This window comes from Pocillopora damicornis, chromosome 3 (genome assembly GCF_964200805.1).
Source record: "Pocillopora damicornis chromosome 3, jaPocDami1.2, whole genome shotgun sequence".
Classification (NCBI taxonomy): Eukaryota; Metazoa; Cnidaria; class Anthozoa; order Scleractinia; family Pocilloporidae; genus Pocillopora; species Pocillopora damicornis.
Window position 1 is genome coordinate 3,049,993 of NC_142672.1, and position 20,354 is coordinate 3,070,346.

At 36.2% G+C, this 20,354-nt stretch overlaps 4 protein-coding genes across 5 annotated transcripts; 2 read left to right on the top strand and 2 right to left on the bottom strand.

Annotated features, from left to right (window-relative positions):
* Window positions 1-3,372: 3,372 nt before the first annotated feature.
* Window positions 3,373-6,765, bottom strand: LOC113671279 (ras-related protein Rab-13). Its single transcript, XM_027187490.2, has 2 exons — window positions 6,311-6,765; window positions 3,373-5,003 (listed from the first exon to the last, which is right to left on the bottom strand). Exons 1-2 carry the CDS (start codon window positions 6,533-6,535, stop codon window positions 4,566-4,568), a joined length of 663 nt encoding a protein of 220 aa, XP_027043291.2. The 5' UTR covers window positions 6,536-6,765; the 3' UTR covers window positions 3,373-4,565.
* Window positions 6,766-6,827: 62 nt separating this feature from the next.
* Window positions 6,828-10,144, top strand: LOC113671280 (uncharacterized). The gene is made up of 2 exons (XM_027187491.2): window positions 6,828-7,048; window positions 7,903-10,144. Exons 1-2 carry the CDS (start codon window positions 6,866-6,868, stop codon window positions 8,326-8,328), a joined length of 609 nt encoding a protein of 202 aa, XP_027043292.2. The 5' UTR covers window positions 6,828-6,865; the 3' UTR covers window positions 8,329-10,144.
* Window positions 10,145-11,604: 1,460 nt separating this feature from the next.
* Window positions 11,605-16,604, bottom strand: LOC113671278 (ras-related protein Rab-25). Of its 2 annotated transcripts, none has more exons than XM_027187489.2 (3): window positions 16,492-16,604; window positions 14,709-15,014; window positions 11,605-13,187 (listed from the first exon to the last, which is right to left on the bottom strand). In XM_027187489.2, the coding sequence occupies exons 2-3, from the start codon at window positions 14,886-14,888 to the stop codon at window positions 12,690-12,692; spliced, it is 678 nt and encodes a 225-aa protein (XP_027043290.2). In that variant the 5' UTR covers window positions 14,889-15,014; window positions 16,492-16,604; the 3' UTR covers window positions 11,605-12,689. The 2 variants fall into 2 exon arrangements, with proteins under 2 accessions (XP_027043290.2, XP_027043289.2); XM_027187488.2 differs by having other exon boundaries at window positions 16,496-16,591.
* Window positions 16,599-19,088, top strand: LOC113671277 (ras-related protein Rab-18). Its single transcript, XM_027187487.2, has 2 exons — window positions 16,599-16,900; window positions 17,793-19,088. The coding sequence occupies exons 1-2, from the start codon at window positions 16,718-16,720 to the stop codon at window positions 18,255-18,257; spliced, it is 648 nt and encodes a 215-aa protein (XP_027043288.2). The 5' UTR covers window positions 16,599-16,717; the 3' UTR covers window positions 18,258-19,088.
* Window positions 19,089-20,354: the final 1,266 nt, after the last annotated feature.

A 20,354-nucleotide genomic window follows, 5' to 3' on the forward strand; every position in this document is an offset into this window, starting at 1 on the left:
AATAACAAGTAAAACTTCAGGATGAATGTCTAACCTGCAAATGTGCGTTGTGCTTTAGATTTGATGCAGAGAGCGTCAGTTGCTAAACCAAGTGATTTGAAACGGCCAACTGTCCATGTCACAGAGAAAAAATGTTCGCTTAACTTACCTATGTTAGTGCTGGCGGTTGCATTCATTAACAATTCGAGCCCAATGGGTCAGCAAATCATATATCTGTAGAGAATTTAGCGTCTGATTTCAAACAAACTCGAAGTTCTGCAGTCCACGTTGTCCGCCGTGCCTTCCTGTGAAGTTGTGTGCTGTGCTACACGTGACATGTAACTGAGCAGCGTACTGTCATAACCGTCACGTGACTTGGAGTGGCGTTACTCATGGGGACTCAGAATTTTCTTTGTCCCACGCTCGTGACAAGACGAAAAACATCTTTCTTTATTTCTCTACCGAGCTCAAAACTTACCCTCTCTCTTATTTTTCTATCTACAAACACTACGCTATCGACATTGCTGATCCCAGCAGTATACAGGACGCTTGTCATATGAACTTCGACCTCGCTCACCGTGGTGTCTCTGCGGCTCAGTGGTAGAGCATCGGAGCGCAGAATCCGAAGGTCCGAGGTTCGATTCCTCATAGGCACTCAGAATTTGTCTTTATTCCACGCTCGTGACAAGACGAAAAAAACCTTATCTTCAAATTATCACTTTGCTCGGAAACAGGCGACCAATAAATGAGGACGAGTTGAAAGTTCGAAATCATAACTTCATCAATTTGGTGGTATCTCAAACCGATCATGGACATAAAAAATTGTCACCGTAAAGAGTTTAAAGGCTGACGTTTCCAGCGTTAGGCCTTCGTTCTGACTGAGGGCTAACGCTCTAAACGTTACCCTTTGAACTCTTTACGGTAGCCAATTTACGTTTTCAACTTTTCAACTCAGTTGTTAACACTAAATTACCTGTTATACTCTCCTACTGACCAAGCAGCACAGTTTCTTTGGAAAATAAGCCCCCCCCCCCCCCCGGCTGAAGAAAATAGTCATTTTGAGAACTTCCGATAAACAGCCACTGCAAGTGTGCCCTGGCCGAGTTCGATCTTGACATATCCCTCTCTACACTCTGCTCTGAGTCGTTAGAAAGTGCATGGTCATTACTTTCGTTCTTTTTTTGTCCGACCGAGAACTACACTCAATGCCTGTGAATACATGACTGAACATAACATTACGGCCACTTCCCTTTTACCGGTATATGTCCCTCGTGGAGATATCGCCTATGAAGTTGCGATGATTTCGCAAGCAGAATCGCGGTATTCTACGTTGAACATTGATGGAACAGGATCACGAATAGCTATGAAATAGTCTTTCATTCAGTGACAATGGGGTTAACAACAGTTAACCTCCACTGAAAAGGATTCCTAGGGTGCTCTCCACTATGTGATATGACCTTACTCAGGATACTCAAACGCCGCTTAACACTGCAGGAGACTCGTTGAAGCTTAGCCTACGTGTAGCCGAAGTATCTGTAGCGGATTGAAGGCTCTTTGTATTTTTCTAAAGAGACATAGCTATCCTTGTCGATATTCAGACATGATAACTCGCTTTTGGAATCCTGTTCCAGTGTTATGCTTGATAAACAACGACATGATCGACTAAATCTACCAGGCACACAATCACAGAATTTTGCGGTGGAATCAGTGATAGCATCCCAACCCTCATTCACTGGAAATATACAGTAATGCCATAACAGCTAAGGGAACCCCTTGGACAACTGTTTTGGCTTTATTGGTGGGACAGTTAGACCACTCATAAGCAAGCCTGGCCAAAATCAGTGCGTTGTCTACAATGGTCACAAAAGAGTTCACGGTGTAAAATTCCAATCCGTGGCATTACCAAATGGAATTATTGAAAAAAAGAAGTTCGTGATATTTCGTCCAGTACACAGGAGTAGTCGACCTTAAACATAAACAAAGTAGATTCATCTCCCAGTAAAAAAAAAAAGCTGACAAAACACACTTATCATAAGGTCACCTTTCAACTTTAGAAAAAATAATAACCTGGAGAATACAGGGCAATTTTTCATGGTTTAATAACCAGTTCAGCTGGTTTAATTCACACAGAAAACGAGCCACGAAACTAATATAATAAAGTTGTATAACCTTTTTTAAATTTTCCCTTTCTATAAAAATACAGACTAGTTAATTAAATGCTATCATCCGCTGATGATAAAGCGGCTGAAGCCTCGAAACGTCAAGATATATTTTTCTTTTTTATAAAAGCGCATTGGATTATTTTCACCTTTTTTTCCACCAAGGACTTTCTTCTGCTTTTGTTATTCCCTAAGCTAAGATAAACAAAGAGCTTCCACTTGTGAATTTTGTAAAGTGCGCGATGTAAACAATATATGGAAATAGGATGAAAATCGAGCCCATAAATGAGTGGTTGCCGCAAAAATTCCCCCTAGGGGATTTGCCTAGGTCCGACAATATGACACCTTCCTGATTTAATAACTTTCAGATGAAAATACGTTTTCCTAAATAACTCGGGTGCTTGTAAAGATTTCTTAAATTTTTTTATGGTAACGTTAGGTTGAATGTTTGTAATCAGTTTAGTCAAACAAAAGAAAAATCGATTTTTTCGGCCTCTGAAGGTGGGAAGTAACCTTAAGTCCAGATGAAAAGTCACCATGTAAAATTAATTGTGAAGTGTAAACTGACCAATCAACCTTTTCCTGAATAATTCATTTCTACTTAGAAAAAAATAGTTTCTGACTTAAAATCAAATCGTGTAAGCTCTTGATTTTGTGAAGAAGCTGATGTTTCAAGTATCAGCCCTTCCTGGAAACAAACAATTTGCTTTAACAAGTGGCTTATGGTTAAGACATCAGCTTTTCAAAATCACTTATAGCAATTTTTCCTTCCTCCACCAACATGTAGTTGGTAACCGATTAATCCTCTCCATTTGGAGTCCAGCTGCACTCTAACAATAAGGCCATTGTGTCTTTTAAAGTATTCTCTTATGAGGATTGTAAAGGCTGATCCTGATCCCATTTCATGCACAAATTTTAGAAAAATTCACACACCACCTGTCCTTTAATCAGTGTTGATACCTCACAAATTTAAAAGGCAAAATTATGATCTCAATTCACTTTGCCTATCTGTAAAATTTGCCTGCCACATAGTACTCTTAGGCTCAATTGAGTGTCACATAAACACCTCTTGCAACCCTCTCTTTTGAAGGGGGTGTTACCATAAGGCTGTAATGGTGTGTATGTGGGAGACCTCTACCCAAGTAAAAATGTTCTTTTAGATGGATATTGGCCTTCATTATATAGATGTTGAAGAATGGAACTGAGCAGGTTGGATAACAACTGTGAACTTGAGTAGCATAATTTCAGACAAATTTAATTGAATGAATATCAGTGTAATGGCCTATTTTCATTTGAATAACGGCTCACTTTAATAAAACTTTTCATTTACTTGGATAATCCTCAATTACTTTAGCTATTTTGTATCTCTCTGTTTTACTATTTGTCATATACTTTCACTAGCTACTACTAATATGGAAAACTCACATGTAGTAATAAAAGGTAGTTACCTCTTTGATGTTCTTATAAGGCCTCTTTTTGCTCTCTCTTAAGATTATACCGCAGTTGAACCTGTATTTAGTGGCACTGTATAAGGCAGGTATAAAGCAGGTCTGACCGTATTTCAACAGACAAGGTAGAACAAATCTATTTGAAAACTCTACAAATCTACAGGCTTTCCTGTTAACATTTATGCCACTCATCAGGGATACAAACTATTCTTTCATACTTGTAAACCAATCTATTTACATGTTCAAAAATTTTTACTTAATCCTTTAAGTCCCACTAGTGACCTAGACAGACTTTCTCCTTACACCATAGTACAATATCAAACAAAAAAAGTGATGAGATTAAAGAAAAATACCAATTAGGGGATTGTTGGTTGATCCAATTCCAATTGCCCAAACTAACATCACATGAATTGTATGGCAGACAGTAAGGAGAATTGCTGATGAGACTGTGGGAGTTTAAGGGTTAAGTTGATAATTTGTAGTAAAAGATGACCACCATGGGTGCTGAATCATAATATATTTGTACTGAAAAACCAGTGCCAAATCAAGATAAGACTGTCCATAATAAACAATATAAATAGATACATTTACTGCAAGTAATTTGTATAAAAAAAAGGATAGGTATATGTAATTGTAACACAAAAATATAAATACAAGGAAAAATTACTCTTTTGTTATATTTCTAATGGGGAACATAAAATCTTTCCATCTATTAAAATCTAAGCAAGAAGCAAAACATGCTACGTATATGTTGGTAAACTTTCAACCATGGACAAGTTTAACTCAGCCCAAGGGAATTTTTTTATTTTCTTGTGATATGAGTTTAGGGGTGGCTTCTGATGTGGATGTGAAACTTCACCTCTAATGGACAAATATTATATAATCATAGATTTAAGCAAATGAACTCTCCTGTCATGCTGTAAATAACAATTTAACATAAACAATAGCTTAATTTTTTAATTTCAGTCGCAACACTCTGTCAACATGAACAGCCATTTTCTTTCTTAGCTTGTTTATTCATGTCCTCCCTTTTGAGAGTAAAAGTATTTTCACCCTTTGTAGTGGACTCTTTGTTGGCAAGCAACAACTTTGCAATATCATCAAACATCTCCCTCACTCCTTTGCCAGTCTTGGCAGACACTTTATACAGTTTTTTTATTCCATTGTTCTCACAAAATCTGTGAGCCAACTGTTCATCGACTTGAGAACCTTCTTCTGCCAGGTCAATTTTGTTTCCAACAAGAAATTTTAAAGCCTTCCCTGCATCCTTGTTAACATCTAAGATCCAATTTCGCAGCAGTGTAAGAGAGTACATGTCATCAATGGCGTAGACCAGAATAACAGCTTCAGAATTGTGGTAGTAGTTTGAAGTGAGTGATCTTGTTCTCTCCATTCCAGCAGTGTCCCACACAATGATCTGGCAAATGAAAGAAAATGATGGATCAGTTAGCTGCTTAACTCCTAGAGGTGATCAACATGTAACTTCTCTCCATAATTTCCATTTATTAACCAACAAACAGGTGATGAGAATACGCAAACTCATCAGGTGGAAGTTGTTGTCTTGATCTAATGCCAAATTCTTGTAAGTACAAGGAAATGTCTTACAATAAGACCATAGAATTAACAATCAGATCTTGAGAGTTAAAGGATTAGGACATTATAATTCAAATTTTACATATAACTTTTTCGTTTTTGTTTTCCAGTTCGGGTAAAATTATCATAGAGATTCTTATCCCCTACTTGATCAAGGGATCTTGAATAATATGGTCATCTTCCACTATAGTCATCGTGCTTAGGAGATAGTAACAGAAGGACTTGACTTTAAATGCTGCTAACTAAGAATATTTGCTCATTAGAAACAGCCCCCTTGATAATTGATATATTTTTTAATATCAATCACATCCTAGAGGGTGTGGTGGCTTAAAAGTTGGTGTGCAGAGCTTCAGGTCAAGCACTCCTGTTCAAGAAGTATAAAAGGGTCCTGGCAACCTGTTGGTCAAATCTGACAGAATACTAGGGGTGAAGAGAGGGTAACCTACCAATGGACTGACATCCCTTTCAGGGAGAATAGTAATACCCCTAGTCATTTCCTGCCACGGAAACTGGGATAGGCTAACCTACCAATGGACTGACATCCCTTTCAGGGAGAATAGTAATACCCCTAGTCATTTCCTGCCAAGGAAACTGGGATAGGCTTCCAGAGGATGGGCCACTTGGCTTGCACACAGACTTTACCATTTTGATATTATTCACAACCAGCACAAATGACTTCCTCTCAACCAGATATGATGGGAAAAGGGCGTAGGAGAGGGGGTCCATAGAATTTTTCCATATTATTGAATGGCTCATAGTTGTTCTTACAAATAAAGCAATTACTGATGGGTTTAGTATGCTACCCAACTTTTCCAATGGGAAACTTTCCGATTATTTAGTGGACACCACTATGAAATCATTTATCTATTTCTTTCCTCATTTCTAAAATCGCTTATAATTATATAAATCGATCATACATAAAATAATGTTATCCGAGTTACAGATCTGGATCCTAAACCCAAGTTAGGAAAAACGTTTGAGCACATGTAAATAATTTGAGGTTAGCACCAAAAGGAACGAAGATCTTTACTTGTTTGCGTTTATCAGAGAGAAGCACATACACAAAAAAAGAAGTGAACGAAAAGAAGAGGATCTAGACTATGCCAGGAAAATGAGAGCTTGTACACTAACCTTCAATCGTTTTCCATCGACTTCAATGACCTTGCTCAATTTGTCCAGTCCAAATGTTGGCTCCCTGTAATCTGAGAACTTGTCGATATCATATCTGCGAAATATGGAGGTTTTTCCCACACCAAGATCGCCAGCCAACACGATTTTATATAACGGAACACTTTCTTCGTCACTCATCTTGCTTAGTAATGGCGATACAAGATTTAAATATGGAAACACGATCATTCAAAGAATCTCGGGCTCACACACGTCCTACACGTCCTCTATGGAGGGGTGAGGTAGAGTTTGATGGCTAATGAAAATATTTTTCCCATCAAGTGGAACTTTGAGTTTAAGACTCTGATTTTACTCAAAAACTTTTTTTTAAATTCAAAATTCAGATTCTTTTTTCATTTTAGACAAATCAATCGAAAATGACAGGTGCTTCACACAAATTTTTTTTTCATACTTATGTCACGCAGTATTCCCCTGCATTGCGTGACATATGGAAAAGACTATGCCCACCACCCCTACTGATAAGTGAGTCTTGTCAGGGCAATACGGAGATAAACTGTCATGGCGGCATTGTCTGCAGATAGAGGTCCGCTCTTTAAAGTAATCTTGTTGGGCGAAGCTGGGGTAGGAAAAACAGCGATTTTTCACCGTTCCAAGGATAATATATTTGACGAGCGAAGGAAAACCACAGTGGGGATCGACAGTTTTTCTCTCTACGTGAAGGTTGGCGATCAACAAGTTACGGTATGTATTTAAAACAATAGATCAACAAGATCGATAGTAGTGTATGATGTAATCATACTGAGAAGGAAAATAATGGTCCACTTGCACTGTAGTTTTTCAGTTTTGAAAAATGTCGCGTTAGTAGATAATATTAAGTGCGAGAATCCTATAGCTAGTTTGTAAGATTTACCGACACCTTAGCCTATGACCATCAGCTGATTATTAATGAAAACAAATGTGTCGGTTCATTAATTCTTTCTTAATTCTAATGTTTACAGGGATAATCTGACGTATGGGTAATTTATTAGAAAGATTATAACGGTACCTAATTGGCTGTAAATGACTATGGTATATTTACAATGAAGTCATTCGATTTCGTTTATCACTGCTTTGATTACAGACCGACTTGGACTCCACTTAGTCCTATTATCATTATGTATAACTATCATTATTGGTCAACTGAGCTTGCCAAAATCTAAAACTGTTCCATTTTGTAAAAAAATTGTGTTAATTGTGGCTGATTACTATTATTTTCATGAGCAAATGAAAGTTCAAACCTTTTATTTTCTTTGAGCTTGTGTTAAATAGTCTTAAAACAGGAAGAGGAACATATATGTATGTCAGTCATGCTAAGATATTCTGCAGAAATATAAAGTGTTTTCCAAACCCATCTGACTCACTGTATGGATTCATAAATATTGTTCTCACTTTGTATTTCAAACTTCACTGTGTACCATAAGCACACAGTAATGTAACTGTCAGTTTTAATTATGCCATGGCAATGAAAACAACTGCAACTTGGAGTGCTGATATGTACAAAGAACCACCTTGAGAATAATCCTTCTAATCTTTCAGTCTTATTTCTTTGTTCACAGCTTGGTGTCTGGGACACGGCTGGAGTGGAAAGATTTCGGACGATAACCAATAACTATTACCGTGGGTCTCATGCAGCAATTTTTGTGTACAGTGTGGACGAACCTTCATCATTACACTATTTAGGCCACTGGATACGGGATCTGGAAGAATATTCTCCCAATGCTATAAAGATACTTGTTGGCAATAAAAAAGACCTTAACAGTCAGATATCTAATGAAACAATTGAGATGTTTAACAATGCAAATGATTGCAAACTTAACATGCTCATGTCAGCAAAGACAGGGGAAGGTATTCAAGATGCTTTTAATGCCATTGCTAAGCTGTTAGTACAAAAAGGAATTGACAAAGACTCATCAAACAAAGGTTTGGAGTTAGAGGCCCCTCAACCCATGGTATGGCAGTGGAAAAATGGTTGCTGTTCATGATATTAGAGTCCTAGGCCTCGTCCACATGTATCAGTTTTCATTTGAAAACACAGCTTTTTCTTTACGAATATGGCTTTTATCCACATGTATTTGATGAAAATGGAACTTTTGAAAAGTGCTTTCCAGAGTGGAACTTTTTGAAAATGCTGCTAATTGCTTGTATGTGTGGAAGGAAGAAAATGGAACTTTTCAAAAATGCTGACATCACACTATCAGTTTCAATACACTCTGCACAATATTATAAACTTATTCAAGATGGACGACAGGTGTTTCACTCTCTTGTCTCATTACTTGGGTTTATTTCTCACCAAATTGCCTGTCTTCAAGCAAAGTTATCTGAGATGGCACCAATTTTTTATTTCACAGGCTCATAATAGCAAATTATTATGCCTGAGGGTTATAATTTAAAAGGTATTATTTTCAAGTTGGTTCATCTTATACATGTGTATGATGCCATGTGTGGGCACAAATTGTTTTGAAAATGAGAAAAACGTTGCATTTCAAACAATTACAGATTAGTGTGGATGGGGTTCTCCTAATTAGAGACTAATTAACTTTTTCTTACCTTTAACAAGAAGGTGCATTACAATGCATGAAGCATTCTCTGCAGTTGACAAATTTTCTTCAACTGTAAGGAAACCATAGAGTATTTCTATATAGTATAAAATAGTAAAGAATAGAATGGATATAAGCTGAAAGGAGCACAGATGATTAAGGATTCCTTAACATTGCAAAGTTTATTCTGAAACTATAAACATTTAAAATATTCAACTTAGAGATGAGTTTTCTGAAGAGACTTTTGTCTCAACTTTTTCATAAATTGGTTTGTAACAGCCATGACCAGCCTACTAGCCTTATGCAAACCTACTTTTGAAATTTGTGTTAGATTTAAAGCACACTCTTCCTGGTTTAGACAGTGTGCATACAAGTCAGAGAAATAACAGTAAAAGTTTGTCAGCAAGTTCTGTTCAGCACCAATGTTTTTTTTTTTTTTTTTTCGTGATTTCTTTGGACTTGCATAATGGGTTTGCCTGGTACTGGGTCACCCTAAAAGGGATTTCCCATGGAATCAAATTTTGTTGTTAAATAAAAAGATTTAAACTTAAAATAGGCTGGTTCTGAAGCATTTAATATGTATTATGCTTTAGCACAGCTCATTCCTCTTTAGTACAACCAAAATTTATGTAATTGCAACCATGGATGTCAATGTTTGATTGACAGGCCTAATTTTTTTTCTTCTCTCACTAAAAGCTCATGTTGCTGACAAGATTATTTGTTATTGTAGAGCTTTAATTATAGCATAGGGTAACTGAACTACAACTCTTATAGAGAAGAGTTTTGTTTCCTTTTATTGCAAATATTACCCAAAACAATAATAATTTGAAATTATACCTTTCAAGCTATGTGTATTGATAGCAATAAAACAATAAATCTTATTAAGTGGGATTAAAATGTGAATTTTTGGTTGATGAACCAGCATCTTTCCAAGGTGATAGAAACACTCTTATTTTAACAAACCAGCCTTACTAATATTTCTTCCAATTAATAAAAATGTCATGTTGTTTACTAATGTAAAAATTTTGGAATTCAAAATATTTGTGAATTAAATTTGGGATTCTGTAAGAATATTTTAAAATAAAAGCAATTTTTAGATTGTCATATTAGTGAAATGTTTTAATATTAGATTTGGATTTTTTTATTTTAAAGAGCTAGAGTTTATAATTGTTGGCTTTTCTTCCGTGGAAAGTGAGTTATACCGTAAATCCTAATTGTACATCATCAATGATTGTCATGAAATAAAGTTAGCAATATTTAATGATGTTTTGAGGTCATTTTTAGTGAAACAATTATTACTGTAATTAAATCTGCCTGGTAGTCTTCAGTGTCCACCATCAAAATATATATAATTTTTTCCATAAATGAAGGTATGTATATGTATGAAAAAAAAGGTACAAGTGATAACTAAATAACTTTTAGATTCTTCCTGTCTTCCTGTTTGAAAACAGAAAAGAAATTTAATATTTACTGGATTGAGTAATTTTTTGGCACCAATATGATTAAAGAGAGGTATAGTAAACCATTTGTTAATACAAAGAGTGTTGTTTGAAAGCACACCCTTGCCTCTTCAGTAACCTAACAACCAGTCAGATGGAAAACTGAAACCAGTTGTGACTTAGCTGCTCATGACCTGCCTCCTTGTGACATTTCCTTGTTCTGATGGGTACTTGTGATGACCGGTACTTTGGTTTTGTGACAATCGATTGAAAAGAGCCCAATGTTTGATTTTTTTTTGCATTCAGTAGAACCAGGACAAAGTCTTATTCACATCTCAGTCAAGTATGTTGAGTAGTTAAATTAACCCTTCAACCCTCAGAAGTGACCAAGACAGAACTTCTCCTTACAACATCAATACAATATCAACCAGATATGTGATGAGAATAAAGAAAAATACAAATTTTGGGATAATTAGTAGATACAATACTCAATTCTCTGAACTAACATCATGAGAATCATAGGGTTGACAGAAAGGAGAATTACAAATTTGGTCCGGTAGTTGAAGGGTTAAACTTGACTGCATTGAGAAATAGTGACAGGGAAGTTTTTTCACATAAGTTTTGAAAGTTGTCAAGCATTTCAAAGATTTGTTTTAATTACTTTACTCTGACATTATTTAGGATACTTCTGCTACCTTCTCAACCAAAAAGGTGCAGAATGTACACAAATTGCCACTTCTTCACTAACCTCATTTTCTCCTCCCCACGGTTTGCTGCCATTTACTTTCAATTCTCACTGGCTTGTTTTGAAATTTCCCTTTCCCTCTAACAGTCAGGTTTGACATTGTGAATTAGTTGTTTTAAATGTGCCCTACTAAGTATTGTTGTCAAGTAATAAGCACCAGACAGGAGTGATGGGTGGTACAGGGTTTGTACCTTTTTTCAGGAACAAATTTCAAGGACTATTCCAGTCCTCAGAGTGGTTTTTTAGGGCCCAAATTTCACCTTTGACCCTTTCATTCCCAAGACTTCAACATAAATTCTCCTTATGGTCTATGTACATTTCATATTATGTATATTCTGAAAACTTTATTGCTCAACTAAGCAGATTTCCTGGACTTTCCAAGACCCGTAGTCTTTTTCCAGGACTTTCCAGTCTTGGAAAATGTCAAAATAAAATTCCACAGCTTTCCAGGTTTTCCAAGACCCATACAAACCCTGGTGGTACAGTCTATAATGGTCAACCATAAGATCAACAACATAAAAGACAACAACAACATTGTTTTCTCTTTCCAGCGTTTATCAAGGTATTATGTATACAAAATAAAAGATGAAAGATACAAGATGAAAATGATTTCTGTTCTATAAATTGTTTCTTTTTATAGTAAAATTTCACATAAACAGAACACAATGAAAGTAAATCCTGGCATAACTTGTAGTGAATTACAATAAAAACAAATTTAAAGGTTGAAAATGCATGTCCTTCAAACAAATATTCATAAAACTGAATATTTCTTTTGTTTTTGCTTTTGAATTTTTATGTTTTTTGCACTGTTTATTTCTTTAATACACCTTCACCACCAGTTATATGTACAAAACCCTCTAGTGAAAATACTTATAGATTCTAATCTCTGATATGATGCTCAAGGCTGTTTTTCTATTCAACATGAATCCCAGGTTGAGTACCAAATTAAGCCTCAAATCCCTTAGAGTGACCAGCATCCAATTTCTCCTCACTGTATCACTACTGAATCAGATAGCAATGCCATAATTGTCCTACTCAGTACTACTACTAGGAAATGTATAGAGAACAGTATATGGAGAAATTGTATACTGATGTTAAGACAAACTAATGTTAAGGCAAAAAGGGTTATACATCTGAGAACTGACAAAATCTGCCAGAAAAATCCAATTGCTTTCTTGCACTGCATGGACAATTGTTCATTCATGACTGTAAATATATGAAAATCATCTGTGAATTACAGTTGGAGAAACGAGTAAGGTAGCCATCTTAGAGTGCTGCACTGTGGTATTGTGGAGGTAATGAGTTCAAATCCTCTATAGTCCTCAATTTTTTTCAGGCCTTATTTTCACTACTTCTTAAGTAGTGTTCATAACTGCAAGGATCACTTCCATATTCATTTGTTCATCCATATTGTAGGAGACATACTTGGATTTTTAATTAAAAAATGTACAGTCATGTAATTGCACAAGAGTAGTGTAAAGTAACAAAAAAAATTCTCTCTTTCTAAAGAAATAGTTCAGACCATTGAGATTTAGCTGAGAGATCTGTACTGAAGCAACCACAGAATTCTTCAATGAACAACATTTTCACCAATAATTTTGTCTACAAAGTTTGCTATTGTTTTAATGATGGCAGCATTTCTTTTTCCTACGAGGTACCTGTTTCTCTTCTATATTCAACTGTATAACTTCCAATGACCCATTATTGCAATGAGTGCTGGAGCTGTTAAAGCTTGCACCTCCACCACGTGGAGTACGGCGACCTATTGATTTCATGGGTGTGGCTTTCCGGAACAAATGCCGAGCCACTGATTGTACCATTTCCTGGATACCATCACCAGTTAAAGCAGAAGTTCTAAATGTAAGTGTGAAAGGATTGTTTGGAAAACACTCACTGATGTCATCTGCACTGACAGTTTCTGTCATGTCAATTTTGTTTGTAATCAAAATAAAGCAAGCTCCCTGTGCATTAATTTTGGCAAATTGTAGCAGGTCAGCTACTTGGCTGAGAGAATCCCTATCATCTGCACTGTACACAAACAGAACAGCTTGGCTCAACAAGAACTGAGACCTTGTTAACTGGGCATATTCTTCGAGTCCAACAGTGTCCCATAGATTAAACTGGAAATTGAAAAAAAAAAGAACACATATTTTGACATGTTGTACAAGTTTATCATTGCTTGGGGTGCTGGTGCAGGCTATTTGAATCAACAACCTATGCGAGCAGAAAGAATTGAGGTTAATTGTATTTGTTGGTAATATAACCAAGAGGGAATGTGGATAGTTGTGTCTGCTGGTGTAAATGCTGATACTGTACAGTGTGCCTGATGCCAATGCTCCAAATGAAAGCCATGGTCCCATACATCCCTCCTCTAAAAGAATTCAATAGAGGTATTTCCTTCATAGTACTCAAAGAGGTTGGCAAAGGGTTGATGTGTCATGCATAATTAAGACAAAAATTAATTAATATGATGCATTAATGTTACAGAAAGATGAGGAAAGGTGAGATATAAAGTTTTCCTGTAATAAACAACCAAGATGGGTGAAATACTGTTTGTATATGTGACATGTGAATTTTTCTCAGATTCATCATGATACCCCTTTGCTCCCCTCTCCAAATATCAAATTGTTTTGTTGACTTTGATTTGGCACTCATTCATGCCAATCTTTTTCTTTAAATTTGTTATTTTTGAGTTGATTGTGACAGGGAATTGTCAGCCAATCATGACAAGGCATCTTCCTTTAAAATAGTAGCAGACTACTATACAATATTTAAAACAATAAATTAAAGTGATGAATGAAGGGGTGACACTAACCGATTTTTGTGTACACCCCTTGCCAATTTAATTTTCCCCTTTTCCCTTCATGCTTTCACTCCTAAGATCTCAAAAGTAATTTTCCTTACTGTGTGCCATCCAATCTTAGGATGATAGCTCAGAGAATTTGGGATTGGATCAACTATTAATTGCCTAATTGATATTTTTCTTTATTCTCATCACTTTTCGACTTGATATCGTATTGACATTGTAAGGAGAAACTATGTCTTGGTCACTTATGGGAGTTACAGGTTAAAACAACTGAAATTTTGTTTTCCCTCCTGAACTTAATGCTTTGTTCCTAATGTAGGCAAGATCAGAAATGGCAAGGGGGGCAAGGTATGAGGAGAGGGTGGAACATTTTACTTTGGATTTAGAGAAACAAATATCTGTTTTTGTAATGAAAGTTTTTTCAGCCAAGTGTGTTAACTTCTTTTATTACAAATGTACTTGGGGTATGGTCATTCAGTATTGGGGGGGTGGGTGAACCAGAGCAACTGGAAAGGAGTCATGTTTTTTTGGTGTGCCTGAAAATGAGAGGCTACATAAAATTCTGAAACCATTTCTGAACAGTCATGTTTTCTGTGTGTTCTATTTTCCTTTCTACAAAAGCAGAAAACACTGGAGGGACCAACAAAACCCCACTCTAAGAGGGGGGAGCAGGCATTATGAAACTGCACCAGCCAATCCACCTTTTCGTTCCCATAACAAATGACCCATCCATTATTTTTAGTTCAAAGGCAAATGAAAAATTAAAGAACTTTTCAAAACCAATTTTAGCTAGAACATACAAGATAATGACTAATTTTCCTTGGTAGAGCCATACCTGAACTGTGTTATCACTGTCATCTATTTTAACTATCACTTGACGCTCGTGATTCATCATTGTCTTTTGAACAGCTTTTCCACTTTTCAGTGTGCCTTTTGATCCACACATTCGCTGAAAAATGGAAGTCTTTCCTACTCCGGTCTTGCCACATAGTACTACTTTGTAAGTGTTGACCATAGCAGACTCTACACTCCAACATAAAATTTTCTCACCAATAGGACTGAGATGAACTGATCAAGTAGCCTGACTGCAAAACAAATCTTCTTGGAAGTGCATGTACCACCTAAGTTTAGGTCATCTTTGCTACAAAAAGAAATTCAATCAATCTGTCACTAATGAACCCTTCAGAACTTTTGCATAAATTGTAACAACACTAATGAGGTATCTGGGGGTTTTCCCTGATTCCAAGTTCACCCCTTAATTTAAACAAGTTTGTCCCAACCTTTATCAGTCTGTCCCTGAATCTTTCAACTTGTTTCCTTGTATGTTTATTGAAACTTAATATGATGTATTAAGGAGAAAACAGGCAAAGGTAGGAGTAATTTGTCTTACTATCAAGGGCACAACATGCAAAGATGGTAAGGGATGACATTGTAATTGGGCAAAACCTCCATAAATCCATTTATAAAGGAAAAATAAAGCAGAGTAAGTAAAAATGAAATATTCCCAGCATAAGTATACTAAAAATCTTTTTAAATAAACACAATGACAAAAACATAACATGTTGCGTTGTTGTCAAACATAGCAATCAATGGAGATTGTTTATTAAGTTTTCATTTTTTAAACCCCCTCAAGCGACTAATCTCTTCTATTCAAATTAATTAAGAGAATTTGGTATTTCATCAGTTTAATATTGTCTAGCTGTGAACATATTTTCCAGTGGCTGATAACAAATTAATAAAGCCTGGAGAAATGAAATGCCAATCATGCATTTAATGGAGGTAAATAGCTTAAATTCCACTCCCTTTGCTTAACCCATGATCTGATAGTTAATTCTCCCCTCTAGCTGTTAAACATTTCCTTGCAAATCAGTTACAAGAGTTTTGTGTTAGACCAAGATAACACTTCTACCTGATAAGTTTGAGTATTATCATTACCTGTTTACTGGATAAAGCATGAATATTATAGCTAGAATTCTAAAAATTTTTTTAAAAGATTCAAATAATTATCTTCCTCTGAAGGAGTTAAGAATCGGTTTCAAATCTCTGTCTTTAAGGAGAGAGGGTGATGATAGTGTGTCCATGCTGAGACACGTTGGGTATGTATAAAAAATTTATTCAGTTCAGAAATGACCGAAGAGTACCCTGTCATTCCTCCCACATACTGATTACTTTAAACATCTCCTCTAAGCTCTTCCTAATTAATCTTCTGCCAGAGGTTGCCTTGGCCAAATTGCACAATGAAAATACTCCGAAGCATAATGCTTATATTACATTTAATTTATTTAATAAATAAAGATTCATTCCAATTAATGATCAGACCACGATTCGTCTGTCACAAGACTAGCGTGGCCACAAGAGTATGTCAAACCTCTATGAGCTCGAACCATTGGTTGGACATAAAATGCGGCTGGAATGCACCAAAAGTTCCACAATCGCATGCTCAGTGCCAGAAATTGTAACTTCCCAGCGTTAAATATCAAGTTTTTACGTCACGCGAAGGAAGACATTTTTCACACAACATTACACAAAAGAACGGCAAAATCGCTTGGATTTCGCGTGCTCGTCACCCCTTAGTCGAGGAGCTTATTTCTTTTTTGATATAATAAATAGTAACTCACCGACCTATCAGTAATTTAATCGTCTGATCTTCCTTCCCAGATGTAAAGGTTAGTACAAGGTCTGATCAAGCTTAGCATCCTTGCCGTTTTCTAAGTCATCAGAGCGATAGACTGGGAACGAATATTCTTTGTTTTGCAATATGGCAGAAATTACTACACGCTTCGAAGTGAATATCTATCGTTTTCATAATCGAGAGTTACCAAATTCTCACTAGAAAATCTGGATATGGCTGAAGGCGGCAGTGAGAAACTAGATGTGTACAAGGTTTCTTTATGTGGAATGAGTGGAGTTGGTAAAACGTCCATATTTCATCGAGTTCTTGGAAATGGATTCAAGGAGAATACCTTGGAATTTAAACACTTGCCAGAAAGCAAGGTCGAAGTCCAAGTTAAAGAGAAAACTATCATAGTAAGAAATAAATCAAAGTGTAGGAATAGGAGGCAATGATCGGTTCTAGTGATCGCCGTATCGTTTTGCGCAAGGGAAGATGATACTTCATATCTTCTTTGAGTTAAAACATGCATGTCTGTGGTGAAGTTAGAGAAAGGGTGGATACGAATACGATTTTTTTGCATGTGGTAATGTCTTTTTAATCACAGAAGGGGTAGAGTTCAGAACACATGACCAAATTATTTTTAAGGTACATATGTTGAGGTAGCTCTCAAGTTGTCGAAACACTTAACCCTTTCACTCCCACAAGTGACCAAGACAGAATTTCTCCTTACAATATCAATACAATATCAAGCAGGTAGGTGATAAGAATAGAGAAGAATATCAATCATGGGATAATTAGTTGATCCAATACCAAATTCTCTGAACTAACATCATAGGAATTGTATGGCAGATAGTAAAGAGAATTACTAAATAGATCTTGGGAGTGAAAGGGTTAATGATAAATCTTACATACAAATCTCTTGCCTAGCTATTCTGTCATTGAGTAACATAGCTAATTGGAAGGCTGAATGTGGAGAAATGACTCTTGTGGGTGAGGTGCAAAGGAAGAAATTGCAGAAAAGAAGTCTGAAAAAAATTCAGGCTTTGATGAAAGTCAAACCCCTGCCTCCCTGATATTAGTTGGGTTTAGTTCTAACAAATGAGCTGTGCAGCCTGATAGCAAGGCACATTTTTTGGGGTTGTTTTTTCATGTAAAGGAATCTCATCATGATTAAATTAAATAAATTTGTTGTTAGCCTTTCCCTATCTTACCTCTCCAAAGAAACTTTAGACAACAGAACATTTGTTTTGAATTAATTTCAATTTGTGAAGGGTAATTTTGTTTCTTGTTTAACTGATTTGTTAGATTCACCTGTGGGACACAGCTGGAATGGAGAGACATAAGGCTTTGACTAGACCGCACTACCAGGGAAGTCATGCTGTGCTCTTGGTTTATGACTGTGATGAAACAGAATCCTTAAGTCAAATTGAGAGCTACTACAAAGATGCTAAAAAGCATACTAATGGTGCTGCCATGGTATTAGTACGGAACAAGATTGATCAAGAGTGTTGTAGTGTAGAAAAAGAAGATGCTGAAAAAATACTTTGTAATCACATAGAGAAAGGCTTCCCTCATTGCAAATTTCAACATAAGGCTGAAACATCTGCAAAGGCAGATACTGGAATTAGAGAGCTTATACAGTCAGTAGCAGAATATTTGGTACAAAATGCAGAACCTAGTAATCTGCAGAACCCTTTGCAGAATGAATTTGAAAAGGTAAAGCAGAGGAACACAAAACAAAATCCTGCACCATCAAGTCGTTGCTGTTAGTTATTACACATGAAATATATATGTGTTGTTAACCAAGTGTAGAGTCAATATGGCTGGATTTTGGCAAATTGTTTTTGCACAAGGCCAATTCCCTGTCATCTGACTTAAAAAAGCTCTTTTGATGACGGATTTATCTTTCTATTGTTCAAAAGAATTGCAATATAACTTGTAATGAAACTTTTAGTGTTTTTTATCATCCTTAACATGCATTTTAAGATTCCCAAGCAGTAAGACCTACTGGAAAAGATATATCTTGTAAAAATAGGAGTTTTTCAGCTTTTACAGATTATGTAAATAGGCCACCAAATTCTTTTCTTGGTGATCATAGTGGTTAACCTAAGCCCTTTCTGCCTGCTCTGGTAGCCAATTAGGGAACAGAATTCAAAGAGCCAGCCTTTTTATTAATTTATTAGGCAATGTGCAAAGCTTTTGACAGTTAGGAAAGGTTAATAATAGTCAGCAATCATTTCAATCAGAAAGATGCCTTCTATTTTGATTGCAGTGGTCACAGGAACACCAAAAATTGAGACAGACTTCCCCTCTGGTTTCCATGTGATTGCTGGGATTGTCTTGCCATTTTCAGTGTTCTCATTGACTACAAAGATCCTAAAAAAAGAGGCAGAAAGATTTGAAATGCCCCAGTTGCACACAAATATGCATTTATTAGACAAATGTAATTTTACCAAGATAATGTCCTAACATGAAAAATAATGTGCTACATGCAATGTATGAGATATTGTGATAAACTTCAAATGGGACTGTGTTTTACTCTGTTTAGGAAGAATTTAAATGAAATAAACTTTACAACAGTGTTTCCCCACTTAAAGAAAAGCCACTTTCTTGTGATACAATATGAGATTACATTTGTTGTTACAACTGGGAATATAAGACAATTTGAAAAAAAAGAATCCACCTTTTTATCAGAAGTCACTTGCCTTTTTCAGGGGTTTCAAAACAAGCTGGCAACTGCTGGAGTTCTGCCAGCTCTTTGATAATATGTCACTGGTTATTCAGGTAAAAATAATTACCTTTTGGCCCTTACTCAACTGTTTACTGTGACCTGCTTTTGCAGAAGCTGACGCCTTCTTCAAAACATTTTGAAACCCTTGATTTTCTTCTGTGAATCTCTTTGTATCATAATGGTAACTTTTGATCATGTGCAAAAAGTGGATAAAAACAAGTTTTGTAAATCAAATTGCACACTTGGGTACATTTGAAATAGCAGCATGCAATGTTTAATTCTGAGGTAACTCCTCAAACCACACAAAGGGAACATTGGAACTTACATTTTTTCACAAGAAATGTCCTGATGTTTAGTCACAAAACAGCCTCTTTCATACACAGAGTGTGCAATAAAAGATCTTCCAGTTCACCCAAAAGCCAACCGACTCAAGCAGAACTATAAAATGTAGTAGTTTCTCAGTCTCTAATCTCTCTCAACTCCTCCATGTAATGCTTCAAAATAACCAAACCAGCTGAGCAAGCTGACCATCACAAACTGAACAGCTGTAAAAAAGTTTATTGCAAAATGAAAGTTCATCCAAATTCCAAAGCATTTGCACTCATTAACCTTCAAACCCCTAAGGACGACTACCTTCTAATTTCTGGTAATGTGCTCCACTTCTAATTTTTCCTTTCAGTATCACCCCTCAATAACACTTTAACCTTTTAGGAGGCAAGCGTGGCCTAGTGGTTAGGGCGCTGCACTTGTAAGCCGAAGGTCCCGGGTTCAAGTCCTCCTCCCTGCCACTGGATGGATTTGTCTCCGGTGGCCCCGAATTCAACTCCTGCACGCTTTGTAAATAGCCAACTGGTCTGCCTCCTACCAGTTGGGGTTTTTAACGAGTTTCTGTTCATTTACGATATTTGTTTCCTTATTTACAGTGTCCCCAATTAGCACAGCAGTGCTAAAATACACTGACACTTAAATAAAGTTATTATTATTATTATTATTTACACCTAACATCATTATGCATATTCTCCACACTGTTCTCTATACATTTACTAAGTTGCTAATGACGAGAATTTGTTTAACAATCAAGAGCTTTTTTAGTTAGTGATCATTTTCTTTATTCTCATTACCTTAATATGTGGTGA